This window comes from Oreochromis aureus, linkage group 4 (assembly GCF_013358895.1).
Source record: "Oreochromis aureus strain Israel breed Guangdong linkage group 4, ZZ_aureus, whole genome shotgun sequence".
Taxonomy (NCBI): domain Eukaryota; kingdom Metazoa; phylum Chordata; class Actinopteri; order Cichliformes; family Cichlidae; genus Oreochromis; species Oreochromis aureus.
Genome location: NC_052945.1, coordinates 11,500,452 through 11,516,250, shown reverse-complemented (window position 1 = coordinate 11,516,250; position 15,799 = coordinate 11,500,452). Strand labels below are relative to the sequence as shown.

Sequence of the window (15,799 nt, the reverse complement as noted above, 5' to 3'; positions counted from 1 at the left end):
CAGAGGAGGTGTGAGTGTGCGCGTTCTGTCGAGCTGAGGTGTTTTTAGCTTATTTACTCTGCAAATGCCTCGACTTATAATGAACAGTAAATACTGTAAACAGGTGTCCTCCCTCATCCTGGAATCTACTTATTGTGCTTTCATGTACACTTTGTTGTGGTGTTTACTCGATGGAGGGAAAGTCGATTATTAGATAGATAACATAGGCTTTCCAAATGGAATATTATAATGTTTCCTAGAAAAGCTTGTGTAGCCAGTGCACTCTATTTCTTCCCCCTATACTGTATTCTTTTCCTCCTCTCCTCTTTCAGTCTCTGCCTTTTACTCCCTGTAGTCCAGCTTTCTCCCCCTCACAGTCCGTCCCCTTTTCAGTAATAGGAGACTTGAAATCAATAGCACATTAGTCTGGCCGGAAACTCTTATGAAATTAAATATAAATGACTGAGATTGCAGCTCTACCTGCTGCTGAGAGAGATGCATGATGGCTCTTGGGGATTTTTTTTTTCCGTTCCTCCCTCCAGTAAACAGTCAGGCCATTTTGTGCTGTTCCTACAGCTTACCGGATCACTGGGATACCTAGTGTTTTTCTTGGCGATTAGTGTGTAGCACTGTAGACTTTGATTGGCTTTGTTTAGGGTTTGACATTTTGTCCTCTGTGTTGAACAATGACCAATGTGATAGCATAATTTGATAGAGCAAATGGCATCGTGGACGTCACAAAGCCGCGACAGCTCAGGAGGCAAGAAGAATCAGCCGGCCACACCCATCCTCCAAATACAGCAGCAGCGCCATTTGAATATGAATGAGCACTCTGGTTATTAGCAGATTGCATCTTACTTTTTTTCTCTCCAGTATTTTCTCCAAATACAATGTGTGCTTTTGCTTTCATTAAGCTTTCAGGTTCGCTGCTCTGTACTTTTATTCCGGAACTTTTTACATGTAAATTTTGTTGCTTGGTCGTCTTCCATTTTCATTAACTGCTTCAGCGTGTAAAGTGCAACAATTTCTTTTAACATTCTGTTTGGCTTAAAAGCATAATTTGCAAGGTGGCTGGAGAGTGCTGGCTGGTGGGAGGAAAGTAATATGAGACAAAAAGCCACTGCGTGCGCTTCTGGGAGTTGGTGGAGGCTTGGACAACAGTAAGCTAATACACATAGATGATATAGAAGTAGATGTATTTGCGAGCTATATTTCACCCCATCAGAGATGAAACGGTTTGTGACAGATGGACTGATATTGTTCTGCTGTATGGCCCATAAGTGTGGCCCCTCCTGCTTTCCCTCCCTGACAGATGTAGGGGGAGGACCACAGTACACTCTTCTTTCTTTCAATTGATTTTGGTGCTTGAACCCTTAGAGAGTAGAGGATGGTGGTGGGATGGGTATATGGAGATTTTTAGCCATTTCCTGCAGCACAGAAACTATAAAAAAAGACCAAAGCAAGGGCTTTAAACCACTCAAACATACAGGCATATATCTGCATGTATTCAAATATGGCTGCACTCTCATAGCAGTGTGCACTCTGTGCACTGCTCTGACTAGAGCTTGGATGGATATTTCCATAAATCTTGGTTAGTGAGTGACAGGCTCACATGCATTCATGCATGTAATGTAGGCAGAGGAGAAAATGTGGCTGCTCATATTTACAGGGTGGTGTTCAAGAAATATACAATTGATTCACTAGATTATATTAGCGAATAACTTGTGTTGTTAGCAAAATTGCTATTATTTCTTTTTATTATGCCCTCTGGATAAGTTGACTGCCAGGAAATTCTGGATTGTGTGTTTTTTGGGGTAGTAATTAAGCTGATATCATGTGATTCAGCAATGATTACCCCCTGCACCAACGCCGACTGTAGGATCAACATTAGGAGACTTAACAGCTGTCTGAGAGCAGATGTGTCCTGTTGCTGCACCCATTCTGTGTCCCTGGAGGGGAAAGGTCAAGACAGGGGTGGAGGTTGAAGCAGAGATCGTCTCCCGAGGATGCTCCATGTTGATGCTTTAAAAGAAACTTAAAAAAAAAGAGAGAGAGCAGCTGCCTGACCATTGTATAGCACACCAGTATAAGATGGAGATTAGCATTATTGATGACAATTTTAACTCTGGTGTAATTCCTCCTCCCTGCTTTAAGAGCAGCTGCTGAGCAAGCAAGGTCTCTAGTGACATATATAAAATTCACACACATATATAAATATATATATATATATATATATATGTATATGTGTGTGTGTGTAAGCATTATATATAACCATTGAAAGTGTCATGAAGGGTTATTTGGTGGGTTTTTGTTAGCTTTTCTCTGGAATGTTTTAGTTATTTTGCCAGTTTTTATTGGTTCCAGTGATGCACTGGAAGCAGCCGCCAGTTAAAAAAGAAGTGCTTAATGATTTTAATAGGACTCCCTGGTGGGGCTGGATATAGAGGGGACGTGCCCTGGCCATGGGCGCGTGGCAGCAGAGCAGGTGGATGACGGGCAGCTGAGTTCTGGCTCTAAGGGGAGGGGAGGAGGGGCTCCATTTTGGAGGACTCTTGGGGTTGAGAGAGACCCTGAAAAAAAGGCAACCCCATCTGGAACTGAGGTGGGGGCTCTGGTGTGAAAGAGATCTAGTGGGTGGTGTCTGACACTCTCTCTTTTGTTCTTTGGTAACACAACAGTGATGGTGGTGGTGGTGGTGGGGGCTCTCACTGCCGTGGGGGCTGGGCGCACAAACAATAGTGCCGATCTAAGGATTGAAAGCCTTCCATGAACAGAAAGGCAAGGAAGCAGGCAGGGAAGGTGTGGACTGAAGGATAAAGCAGGAATGGGTTCAGCCTACTTATAGGAGGTGGGTTTTCAACCAGGCAAGGACGTTGCAATGTCACATAAAAACACAGTACAAATACTAAGTGAGCTCATATTGAAATGCTTGTTGCAAAGATTTAGAAATATACTTACTGTAGCTCTTCAGGTTATGCCTGAGAAGTGCTGAATACACACATGAATGCAGGGCAGATAATAGAATTTTTATTAATAAAAGAATCAATTATAGAGAGCCCCATCGTCCAATAAATTAGAATTTGTTGGATCTTGGGGCAGCAGAGAATGAAAGATGAGTGTTGGCATTGTGGTGGAAGCGTGCCTGCATAGAGGGAGAGATGGCGAGTATGAGCTTCATTTATTTTCATTAGTAGTGTCTATGGGCCAGAGTCATGCCTGCTGCGAGCTCTAATGCAGCTCTTGAGTGCTGCTACATGCATACATAAACATATATCCTAGAGACATCTGTCCTTGCTCAGCTACAGCCACGCTTTTGTCATGCGAGGTTAATTTTCCCTTGGTTCATTCCTTCTCTTCCCATTTTTCACATCTCTGCTCTACAGTTCTTGCCATTCATCAGCCATCTCGCAGAGGACAGCCGAGTACCTGCAGCAGCTCTCCAGGGTGCTGAATTGGAGAACTGTGGGGTAGAAGGAGTGAGAGTTGGGGGAGTTGGGTGGCAGGGTTGGGCTGCAGCACTAAGCATGGCTATATAATTTCCTCATAGTAGGCGTGGGGTATGGAATGGTGATTGCAGGCAGGCAGACAGGAGGGAGATGTAGACCTGCCATTATCATAAACTGAAAAGTCCTCCATTAGAGGGGAGACTCAGGGCCAATGTCATTCCTTATTTGTTCAAATACGACAGAGAAAAGAGCTGGTCAAACGGTAAGCTTAAAACATTGTTAGCATCTCCCTTATAGGTGTCTGCCTTTGAAATATGTAAGTATTTTTGTGCTCACCAGTATGACTTTCAAACACGGCCAGTAAACAAAGCTGTAGTCCTTTTCTGTCTCCTTGCAGAGGTCAAATTTACAGATTGAATCTTAAAAAACACCAACAAGGCAAGGCTTCCCTTTTCTGCAGTCATGGTGAACAGCCCCATCTGCTGGTTTACTGCAGGTGTAACACGCTGTGTTGTCTTGAGGGGTCAGAGCAAGCTGAGTTGGCATGTTGCTTTGTGCTTTATGACGCATGAACTGTGTAGCCGCCCCTGACAACAGCAATGAACAAAACCAGTGAAAACAGTGAGTCCTTTTTCACCTAGTTATTAATGACGGTCAAAGTCATGTTATCAATATGAAGAAAACCTTCTTTGTGAAAGTAACAGGACTTGAAATGTTTTTGGTCCACTTCCTAAATTTTAAACAGAAATGAAACCAATGAAACCTAAACCGAGGTGGATATGCGGCATGAACAGGTCGCTCTAAACCGGTCAGGTGAGATTTCTGCTTTAGCAGATGGTACACATGATAGCCTCTTTGTGCAAAGTGGTCAAACTGCCGCGGAAGGATAGTGAGGCCGGACGTAAAGTGATTTTTTTCACTGCATTATACAATTTTAAAGGCGCAGATTTTGTAATCTTAAAGGTTCTTACGTGTTTAAAAAAGGTTCTTGGTTATGTATACTGTAAAAGTAGTGTTGTAACTCTGTGTTTTATTTAATCGAAAACCAATAAGGAAAGACGATGGAGTTTTATTTTGAAATAATACCGGATGTAGTATAGGTATGCTTTACAGCAGTGGCCGCGGTTCAGCTCCCGACCGCTAGGCGGAACAAGTAGGGATCCCTGCCCGGTCCCAGCGTGGAGAAGGAAGCGGTCTGAGAGTCCGCATCCCTGCACAAGACGGGACAGAGCGAAACCTCGAGAGGAGCAGACCACTTTCAGTTTTAATTCGAAGACTTTTCCTTACATGGGGACGAGAAATGACATCGACTCCGAGCGAAAGGAGGGCTTTTGCTCATAAAATCAACCGGTGAGACAGTGACAGAAGTTATTGTTTAACGGCTACTACACTGCCGCTCGCTTTGCTTGAGAGTGACCTGCAGGAGAGACGGTGCATATAGCCACTAAGCTAGGATTTGTAAGGTATCACAAAGCATAAACCGCTTGGTATAAACACACCTGTAGCCTAATACCACAAGAAAGGGGTTTAGTCAAGTAGTTTGCGCTTTCTTAATGGGTGTCTTGCACTTTTGCGAGTTTAATAACCTGTTTTCTACACGTTGTCGTAGCATCGTAAGAGCTTTGTTGTCAACAATGATTGGGCTACTTAAGTAAAACAGCGCCGAGCCAAAGGCTGCTCTGCTATTAAGGTGTGTATTTTAAGTGGGAGTATTTGTTTCGGAGTAATAGTAAGAGAAAGGCTTCGCACAGATTAAAAAGGGATATTATGTATTGTTCTTGTGTCGTGTGAACACCTTGTGGGAATATATATTAGTAACCTGTTTCTACACGTTGTAAACTGGTTCTGCCTCTCCGTTAAAAGTGGTGCTGCATGCGTTGGAAATGCACTGTTTCATCACACTGAACATATGGTGATCACATTCCAGGTAAAATTGTCAAAACTCGTCACACCTGTCAGCTGAGTGTTTGAATAACAACTGCACCAAAGCTTGTATGTGTGTGTGGGTGTGTGGAGGTGTTGGTAGGGAAGTGGCTCCCTGTTTGTGTTCCCCCCCCCCCTAGCCATTCACCTCAGCTTCAATCAGTTCATTTTATAGTCCGTTTCATCAAGAAATAAACATGATGGTACATTCTGATGTAACTGGATAATTTCTCTATAACACATCCTAAAGAGAAATTCTCAATCGCCCACCCCATTCCTAAAATCCCGACTCTTTAGTGGGACCAAGAGCATTGTTTAGCGCCGGATGCAGGAAAGGGTGGGAAGGGGTGTTCTGGCTGTTGACTTTGCAGTTGATAATGTTCCTTTTTCCTGTTTTAAATGGAGGTGTGCAGAGAAGCTGCACAATCTGGAAACTCTTTCCAGATTGCCAGTAATGTAGTACTAGCTCTTAAAAGTTCAACCTGAAAGAAATGCATCCTGATTTGTCATCACAAGGAGATCTTAGCTCTGTATTGGAGATGGAAGTGGAGGTCACTAGTCGGAGTCCTTGTGGATTTGATTGATGTATGACATGAACCTTAGCAATGTAATCACAGCAGAAATGTTGAAGCCTTTGCAGCTGTGTATATGAAAGAAACAGACATGTGGTTCTAGAGGAGCAGCTGCTTGCTGACTCTGGGAAAGGATTGTTTTGTTTTTTTTCCTTCTCTTGCTTTGTCTGTCTTTAAGCCTCCCTTTGCCGTTAGTTCATAAAGGCCAGGGACGGAGCTCTGGCTCTGTGCCTGCTCCCTGGAGCCAGATCACTACCCCTCTGTGAGATCGGCTCAGGTCCCTTTTCAGAACAGCTGCTGCCCTTCAGCATTGCTACTAGTACCAGGAGATGAAAATGGTGATAAGGGGTTCACAGATTCTGTGGGGTAGGATTTGAGAAAGTGCAGACGTCACTTCCTGTATAGTTGTAGACACTTAAACTGTTAAATGTAAATAAAATTTTTTAAAAAGTAAAAATAAATAAATAAATGTAAATGACCTCTTACATTTAACTGGATTTTTATTTTGTTTTTTGCACCTATGTTTTATTTCTAACCTAAAATCCTTTCTATTGCTCAGGACGGTTGCTGCAGAGGTCAGAAAACAAGTGTCCAGAGACTATGGCTCACCTCAATTGTCGAAGAAACGAGGAGGCGCGCACCACCCTGTGAGTCACCCTGTGTTTAACCTCTCAGAGTTACTGCCTGGCAGCTCTGAAGCTCAAGTTAGTCAGGCCAGAAGTGGATGGGTGTAACTTTGTAAATGAGTACTGAGTTTAGATACAAGGAGGAAGATGTTACTTAGGTGATTGCAGTTTTAATTAGTGTTCACAGCAAGTGGCTTTGAAGCAAGCATACCTGCTCTCACTCAACTGTGTTGTTCTACAGCTAGGCAAGGTCTCACCATGAACGCTTAAAAATAGAAGAAGGGATGGTTATATAAGGTGATTTGTCTTGGAAATTGTCTTTTGTCTTGTTATAAACATGCCAGTATGGTTTCTAATTAGCCCAGAAGAAATTTAGGATTCTCTGTGATCTTCTAACAGACAGTCTGGTAGACATAGGTTGTGGAGTAGAGCCTTGTTTTTTTACTTGCAGTGTATTGGGCCATATGGAAAAGAAAGATGACAACAACTTGGGGGGGTTTCCATTTAGAAAGGAGCTGTAGCAGTAGTTCCTGTGGGGGATTCTGCTTTTGATTAAACAGATAAAAAAGAAAGTACATGCCTTGTTCAAAATTGAGAAGTGAAAACCCAAACTGTAAAAGCAAACCGTAAAAGAAATGGATAACCTTGTTTAGACACCGTATTATTCTTTCTTTTTAGCGTGCATATATATATATATATATATATATATATATATATATATATGGTACAGGAAGTTTTTGTTTACCAACCGTGTGTGGATCTTTTATATTTTTCTGTCATTTCTGTAGTAGTGGGTTCCCATACTAAACATGGCTAGTTTTAAATAATCAGATCAGCATTTGTGGAAGTAATCTCTTACACTGCGTTTTATTGATTGGTTTCAAACCCTTTGTTTTTGCTATTGTATCTCTATGTCATTAATAATTTGGGATACCCCTAATGGGGTCTTCTCAAATAAGCTTTGGCTGCGAGCATAGAAGCCCTACCCATGTGCTGGTTAAACCTTTTGTTTGGGTGCGACAGTCAGTCAGGAAAACAGTTGAATTAAAAGGGAGAAGAGAGCTATAACAGGTTGTTTCAGACAGAGGATGAACTGATGCTTCAATAAGGTCCAATAGTAAATAAACCTGGATTATTTTGAACGGTTAATCATCCAAAGCTACTCTGATCCAAGAGTAAATATAAGAAACAAGAACGCATTGAAGTCTCTGACATGATGAATTTAGTGGAAAATGCCAATAAAAATGTAATAACTTCCCAGAAGCTGATTTTTTTTCCTGTGAATGCCACTTAATTAAAAGATAACCATTGCTTTCACATGTTTACCTTTTCTATGATTTGTATTAAAGTGGTAATGATAGAAATTGTGGGCACATCATAGTAATATGTACATAATAGTTTAATGCTGACTGACAGCTTCCGCTGACGGAGGTGGTTGAGCCGGTGGACTTTGAGGAGTATGTCAGCAGTCATGCTCCCGGGGTGGAGCCCGGCCCTCTCAAGCAGCTAATGGAGTTCCCGTCGGATGACCTGGAGCTCCTCCACCTGGACAAAGAATGCAATACACTGGAGCCCCCACTGCCTGAGGAAGAGGAGTAAGTCCGCTAGTCTGCTAATGGCCAGCACAATCCTCATACTAAACTCTCAAGTCCCATTTATGGTCTTGACATTACTACACAAGCAGAGCATTAATATCACTGTAATGGATAAACATCACTACAGATAGGAACAAAGCCTTCTCTCTGTGAACATAAATATTAAAAGCATGCTTTGCTCAATTATTCATGTGTTTTTCTATGTAGCTCGTTGGATCCCAGAGTGAGAGATGCCTTGGCTGTCTACACAGATGACTGGCTTGTCATTCAAAGAAAGTAAGTGGTCACAGTAGGGGTATCAGCTAAATTAACCTACAATATGCGTTTCATCTATTTTGTAATAATGTGCGCCACATTTCTGTGTTCACTCCACATGTGATTGACAGTTACGTTATTAGTTGGACAACTCTTCTTCTTCTTTTGCAGATATCAGCGCTACAGCACCACATACACCCCTCACAACTCTGAGCGGCAGAGGGAGAGGCAACGAGGGCTGGTCAAACAGACCTTTGAACTGGATGAGGCTGCTGCAGCTGAGCGCCAGGAAGACCAGGTAGACGACTGCGATGTTCAAAGACACTGTTATCTTAAATGCTGATGGGCATTCAGTGAGGTTAGGTTCATGAAACATGTTTTAGTATTGCTGGGAGTAAAAGTTTTCCAGCTGTCACACACTAAAAGTGCTGTCATTTAATACACGGGGTAAGAGATGGAGTTGCCAGACTGCTGGGTGTCTCATTATCACAGAGAACGGCAGTATGAGTTGTATTCTGGTCAACAAGCTAATTATATGAAGAATGACTAATGGATAAATGGATAAATGCCTTATCCATTATCCATTACACTTTCCCCACATGAGTCATATCAGATGGGTAATGGGATATGTGGCATTGTAATTCTTACAACACATCTTTGCCTGGAAGGGGGAAAAAATCAAACAGAAAAACACATGACCTCACCTCTCAGTCTTGTGTGGTTCAGGATGACGCAAAGCGGCGGTCAGTCAGCATCGATGAGACTCCTCGCGGCAGCTGGGCCTCCAGCATCTTTGACCTGAAGAATTCGTCTCCAGACGCTCTCCTGCCAACTGTGCTGGAACAAACAGCTGCAGAGGACATGGACCACCGCAATACCGAGGCACGACAGCAGGGGCGCCACAATGACCTGCTTGGCCTGTTCCCTCCCCCTGATGAGGTTTGTATTTGATCCTCTTGTATCTGACTCTGTTGTGGTTTAAGTTAGAAAAAAACAGAGCAAATTAAAAAAAAAAAATCATGATTTATAACCATGATCACAAATTTAGTTTAAATAAGAGTTATTCAGGATCTATACTGTCAACGTAGGGTTTGGCTTACATGCTCCATAGTGTAGTGGTTAACACATGTATAATATGCATAAGATCCTGGGTTAAAACCAGGAGGAGACTCATATCCCTGGGGTTATTTGAGGGAATCTGGCATAAAAAAGTCTGTGCCAAATCAAATATGCAGATGCATCCACTGTGGTAACCCCTTGTGAATAAGAGAACAGCTGAGAGAAGCTTTAGGTTTACTCTGTTTAGAGGAAACACATCACACTGATAATGAATGCTTATCACTCCGGGTCACAATTTCCTGGTGAGAAACATTCTATTATGAATTTTGTGACAATAAATACGCATGATTGTATGAGTATTACCCATTAGTGTAGTATTTTGGCACACAGAGCAATTTCCACAGTGCTGATTTCTCTGCATGGAGCCATGATGAGTTGTAACTGTAGATGAAAGTCAGACACAAATATGAGGCCGTCATGGAGATGAAAATTCAAATTGGGGGTTGCCACAGAGCAAATACAGCAACATGTTAGAGCAATACTGGGAGCATTGTCAGAGGAAGCTATAACAGTGGAGGGAAAAAAAGAGTATGCTCATAAGAAGGATGAAATCAAAAAAGCTATATGAGCAAGCTAATGTTTTAGTTTTCTTTGTGGTGGTATAAGATGTCAGCAGGAAGCAAACATAAGCGTCTGTATTGTTTGATTCTGAAAGCTCACTTTGCTCATTTTGGCTGAAACACAATGCTGGAGTTTTTGAACTAAATCTGGGTCAGCAGCATTTCTAAAAGTCTCTTTTTAGTGGTTCTAAAATGGCTTATCAGTGCCAGCATTAGGCATAAATGTTGTAAAAGTTTCAAACTAAAACTTGTTAGTGTGGATGTACCCTGAGAGTTGTTTCTCTCTTATGGTTCACCCTGTAAGAACCTTGAAACAGCCCACGATCTAATTATTCTGTTATCAAAAAATAGATTTTGGAATTATCGATCTTAAGTGCAGCGTTTCTGTAGGCTAGTTGTGTAATGAATTAAGTGCAACAGCTTAGACTAGCAGCACACTGGAAGTACTGAAGGAACTTGGAGCTGTGTAAATGGTGATATTGCTGTTTTTCCACCAACATGGAGTCTAGAACTAGTATCTGTGGCTATGGGAGAGACTTGCGCAAGACATTCAGCACTGATTCAACCATGATTTCTGGTGGACAGAAATTAACTCCATAGCTAGTAACGTTGCTTTGGTCAAACCGGTCATAATGTGGGCTGGTTAGATAGACCAACAACACTTCATTGGTGTTTAAAAAAAGGCATTACTGACATGCACGCTAAAATTAAAAAGTAAACACCTTTTTTAGTCAGTGACAACAAAACTGTATTTATCATTTCCACTCCTAACTAAACAGTGCTACGAATTGAAGGCAAACCAGACATCTAAAAGAAAAACACTGACCACACAGAGTGAAAGCTGCAGGGAGCAGAAGACTCTGGCAGCAGAGTTTATAAATGCCGTTGCCATTTGTTCAGCTCAGAGTTATTGAATGTTCCCATAAAGTGAATGTCCATAATGTCTGCAAATCCAGGCACTTCAGGAGAACTGTTTGCTTTCCTTCCCTCAGTGTTCTCCTTTTCTCAGTCATCCTTTTTTTTTTTTATGTATGTGTACACTTCACTGTTTCTCTGCCACTATGTTGCCATGACGTCTGTGTAAATGCTATGCCGGGGTCTTGTTTTCCTTTCTGTGTGGCAGGATGAAGCAGTAGAGAGATGCTCTCTTCCTGAAGTGCCCAAGGAACATTGTGGCCAGAGGATCATGGTCAAGTGTTTGTCTCTGAAGTAAGGAACATTTGGAGTATTGCTCCTGGCATTTGTATCTTCATGCTCTGGTTATTATATTTATTACAAATACCCCAATGCACTCCATATTTGACATTGTTTATTTTTTATGTTTTTCAGGTTTGAAATAGAAATCGAGCCAATATTTGGAACACTCGCCCTTTATGACATCAAGGAAAAGAAAAAGGTTTTATTTCTTTTTGTTCCATTTGATTAGTTCTTATTTGGCATAATGAGTCTTCTTTCAATGAGTTTCACTCTGTAAAACCAGTTACATAATGCTGAGCTCATACTTCACTAATTTAATTTCCCTCGTCTCAAAAAGGCCTAAGTGGTCTTGCGGTTTAGATCACTGAGTCAAAACTGAATTAGCATCCCTTGACGTGCATTTCCATTATCATCTTTCCTTCCCCTGCCTCCTCTGATTCCCGCTTATCTTTCCTCCCAACAGATCTCTGAGAATTTCTACTTTGACCTTAACTCGGATCAGATGAAAGGACTCCTAAAACCCCATACACCTCACGTCGCCATATCTACACTGGCTCGTTCCGCCATTTTCTCCATCACATACCCTTCTCCTGACATTTTCCTGGTCATTAAGGTATTGAAAAACTCTCAACTACACATGTACAGTGCTGGGAAAATGCATTTGATTGGTTTCTTAGTTTCTTGCATATTTGTCACAATTGGATGTTTCAGATCATCAAACAAATTTTAATATAAGACAAAGATAACTCGAGTAAATAAAAAATGCAGGTTTTAAATGATAGTTTCATTTATTAAGGGTAAAAAGCCATCCAAACCTGCCTGGCCCTGTGTGAGAAAATAATTGCCCCTTAAACGTAATAGCTGGTTCTGCCACCCAAGATAGCAAGAACTGCATTCAAGGATTTGCCATAACTGGCAGTGAGTCTTTCACGTCGCCGTGGAGGAATTTTGGCTTGCTATGTTTTGCGCAATTGTTTTAATTCAGCCACATTGTAGGGTTTTCAAGCATGAACAGCTTACCATTTGGATTATGCTCATTTATGAAATGCTGTTTTGGTTTTATGCCACATGTAACAGGGTTCAAGCCTTCCAGTAAGTTCAGCCTTTGTCTCATCAGTCCACAGAATTTTCCTAAAGGTTTTGGGGATCATTGCGAAGCTTTTTGGCAAATATGAGATGAGCCTTTGTGTTCTCTTCGGTCAGTGGTGGTATTGACTCTGGAACTCTACAATGGGTGCCATTTTTGCCCAGTCTCTTTCTTACTGTCAAATCATGAACTCTGACCTTAATTGAGACAATTGAGGCTTAGAGTTCTTCAGATGTTTTTCTGAGTTCTTTTGTGACCTCCTGGATGAATCATTGATGCATTTTAAGATCTTTTAGCCTGCTTCACTTGGTCATACAGGTTTTATTTAAGTGATTTCTTGATTCAGCATGCCTAACAGTAATCAGGTCTGTAGAATGGGCTGGCCACTTGGGTGTGGCTAAAAAACTAAATACAAAACTGCATTTTGCATTCACTCAGGTTATCTTTGTGTAATTTTAAAATTCATTTGATGATTTGAAACATGTTTGGCAATGATGCAAAAAGACTAAAAAATCAGAAGAAGAGTGCAAATACTTTTTCACAGTGCTGAATATCAACAACAAATATTACTTTAAATCACATAATTGCTCTCAGTGAGTTAAAAGTGCATTTGCATGTGTTTTTCAGCTTGAAAAAGTCCTTCAACAAGGAGATATTAGTGAATGCTGTGAGCCCTACATGGTTATGAAAGAATCAGATTCATCTAAGGTAACGGAGCCAAAATGTTCTTTAAACTGTTGCAATGCTCAGAGCTTGCAGCCGCCATGCACGTGGGACCCTCTTACTGTCTAGTCACAAGAATTACTCAATTTTGTCAGGGTGGCTGCAATATTTACTGTCATCTTTGGCAAGCCAATACTGGCTCTTGCAGATGTTTTAGGCTGTTCGGTATTTTTCAGATCATATTTTGTTCCACTGCAGCACAAGGAGAAGCTAGAGAAGTTGCGCCTTCAGGCAGAGCAGTCATGCACACGTCTCGGCCGTTTTCGCATGCCTTTTGCCTGGACGGCCATTCACCTTCTCAACATCGTCAGCAGTGTGGGAGGTCTGGATCGGTCTGACCCGGACTCTGATTCTGGTACTGCTGAATATATGCATATACATATATTTCATGCATAATTTCACATGTGCACGTACACTGATGAGCCACAACATTAAAACTACTGACAGGAGCATCACCGTGGTAGAATGGAACATGATGCTGGGAAACCTAACATTCGTGTAGATGTTAGTGTGACGTGTACTGTCCACTTAAACACTGTTGCAATGTCAGCAGCGTCTTGCAGCTTGCCAGTGTGCCTTACAAAAAAAAAAATGCTCGGGAATTGCTTGAGGAACTCAAAAATCCCAAAATATTGCCCTAGTTTCTGCACTGTGCATATGTGGAATGCATCGTCACTGGTCCAAAGGCCCCACACTCCAAATCCCACAGGGTCCACTGCTAACTTCCTGGTTTCAGAAACCACAGGACACAATCAGAGGTCCTGTTTCCGGGTCAGAGCTGTTTTAGCACCTGGAATGGACCTACACAATATCAGGCAGCTGGTGTTAATGTTGTGGGTGATCACTGTATGCAGACCATTTGCCTAATTACAGTAACAAATGTCTCCTGTCCCTATAATACACACCTTATATGGTTTGGGTCACTGCTAGAACGAAAAGGTCATGGAACGTGGAACGAGAGAAAGAAGAAGGGGTTCGAGCGGATGAGCATTGGTGATGACATGTGTAACTTTGCCACTTTCCGTCCTGCAACTCTCACCGTCACCAACTTCTTCAAGCAGGTATTTAGTAGTGCACATGTGTAGATCTGTCCTTACAGTGAGGTAAACTACCCATTATTTTAATGAAGTAGTTGAATATCACTATAGAAACAAAAGGTGAGACATAATAAATAACTGCATAAAAAGTAGAGTTTCATTTTTCTTTCTACTGTCAACAAATGCTTATTTAAAGGTAATCAGTGGAATTCTCTATATATTATTGTCACATTGTTACTTTATATAATGTCAAGTGTCCAGAGAAAGTTATTGTCTTGTGAATTGCTGCTATATAAATAGAATTAATAGTATGAAATTAACAGTATCTAATAAAACGCACGGGAATGAATAAATAGCCCCAGTGCTTTAAAACTACTTTTTCTGCTAACCTTGGGGCAATACTGTCCATTTAATTATTGAAAGAAAAATGTGTTTACTTGCAGGTGCTGGATCGAATAAAAAAGATTATGCTCTCTGAGCTGTTGCACCATATTTATCAGTGAATTGTTGTGAAAGCACAGTCTATGCAGATATCCCTTTTTATGTAACTGTGAATCAAGAGTGCATTTCTTTAAAACGATGGGACACTTGTCACCATAACCTGAAGGCAACCCTGTTTTTCAGACCACTTATTTGCTATATGTTATCCTAGTAAAATCCATGAATGTGCTGTGATTTATTAAAGTCAATTGTCAAAAAGCCTTTCCCTCAAAAATGTTAGTTTTTATAAAAGTGAAAAACTGCAGCCTGTTTTTACTCTTTTTATTTTAGTAGAGACAAATGAAACAAAGCCTGTGAGCGTGTCCGCTATGTGACATGCTCCTCTCACTGCAACACGTTTCACCCTCTTAATCATGGCAGTGCACTTAAATTGTCAGTGCTCTGGTCATTCTTCTAAACCTGACTGCATTTAACTCCCTCCCCAGTGTCAACTTTTAGGATAAGACTGAACTGAACAAAGATGCTGACCTCTTCTAAATATATATATACACATACATACATACATACACATATATATATACATATATATATATATATATATATATTTTAAAAAAATCCATATAAGAGGGATGACTGATCAAAAAATGCATTTTAATAAAATTTAAAGAGTTTTATAGAGAATGCACTCTGCTCTTTTGTTTACCAAGGAGGGGGATAGGCTGAGCGATGAAGACCTTTACAAGTATCTTGCAGATATGCGCAGACCGTCCTCTGTTCTGCGCCGCCTGAGGCCTGTCACAGGTAAACCCAACACGTTCCTGTTGTCTAGGAAAGGTTCACCCAAAGCTTCATGGTTGATTTTAGATGCACTGTTTATCTGTCTCTGTTTCAATCCCTGTCCTTCTTTGCTTCTCAGCCCAGTTGAAGATCGATATCTCTCCAGCTCCAGACTTGCCTCATTACTGCCTCTCACCAGAGCTGCTTCATGTGAAGCCATATCCAGACCCGCGTGTTCGACCAACCAAAGAGGTGCTGGAGTTCCCCGCCCGCCAAGTATACACACCGCACACTACCTATAGGTGAGCGTTCATCTTACAAAGGCACACACATATGAACACACTGTGTATGTTTGCTTTATAGTAAGTTTGCCATAAAGCAAATATACATTGACCTAGTATGGGCCTCTTGTGTCTATTTGATTATTGATTTTTGACAGAGTCTGATATTCTTCAGCCTTTA

The 15,799-nt window shown here is 41.3% G+C and overlaps 1 protein-coding gene across 4 annotated transcripts in view; it reads left to right on the top strand.

Annotated features, from left to right (window-relative positions):
* The first annotated feature begins 4,535 nt into the window (after positions 1 to 4,535).
* LOC116321424 (dedicator of cytokinesis protein 7-like) overlaps positions 4,536 to 15,799 on the top strand; it is a 30,972-nt gene continuing 19,708 nt past the window's right edge. For 3 of the 4 annotated variants that reach the window (XM_031741269.2, XM_031741270.2, XM_031741267.2), the window contains exons 1-14: positions 4,555 to 4,775; positions 6,480 to 6,567; positions 7,963 to 8,141; positions 8,349 to 8,417; positions 8,568 to 8,694; positions 9,123 to 9,335; positions 11,199 to 11,284; positions 11,405 to 11,471; positions 11,736 to 11,885; positions 12,987 to 13,067; positions 13,281 to 13,437; positions 14,013 to 14,143; positions 15,268 to 15,361; positions 15,477 to 15,639. In XM_031741269.2, coding sequence (XP_031597129.1) covers positions 4,726 to 4,775; positions 6,480 to 6,567; positions 7,963 to 8,141; positions 8,349 to 8,417; positions 8,568 to 8,694; positions 9,123 to 9,335; positions 11,199 to 11,284; positions 11,405 to 11,471; positions 11,736 to 11,885; positions 12,987 to 13,067; positions 13,281 to 13,437; positions 14,013 to 14,143; positions 15,268 to 15,361; positions 15,477 to 15,639 — 1,655 coding nt within the window. In that variant the 5' untranslated portion in view covers positions 4,555 to 4,725. Of the gene's footprint in view, positions 4,776 to 6,479; positions 6,568 to 7,962; positions 8,142 to 8,348; positions 8,418 to 8,567; positions 8,695 to 9,122; positions 9,336 to 11,198; positions 11,285 to 11,404; positions 11,472 to 11,735; positions 11,886 to 12,986; positions 13,068 to 13,280; positions 13,438 to 14,012; positions 14,144 to 15,267; positions 15,362 to 15,476; positions 15,640 to 15,799 lie in introns of all 4 variants that reach the window. The other variant, XM_039610850.1, reaches the window with a different exon arrangement.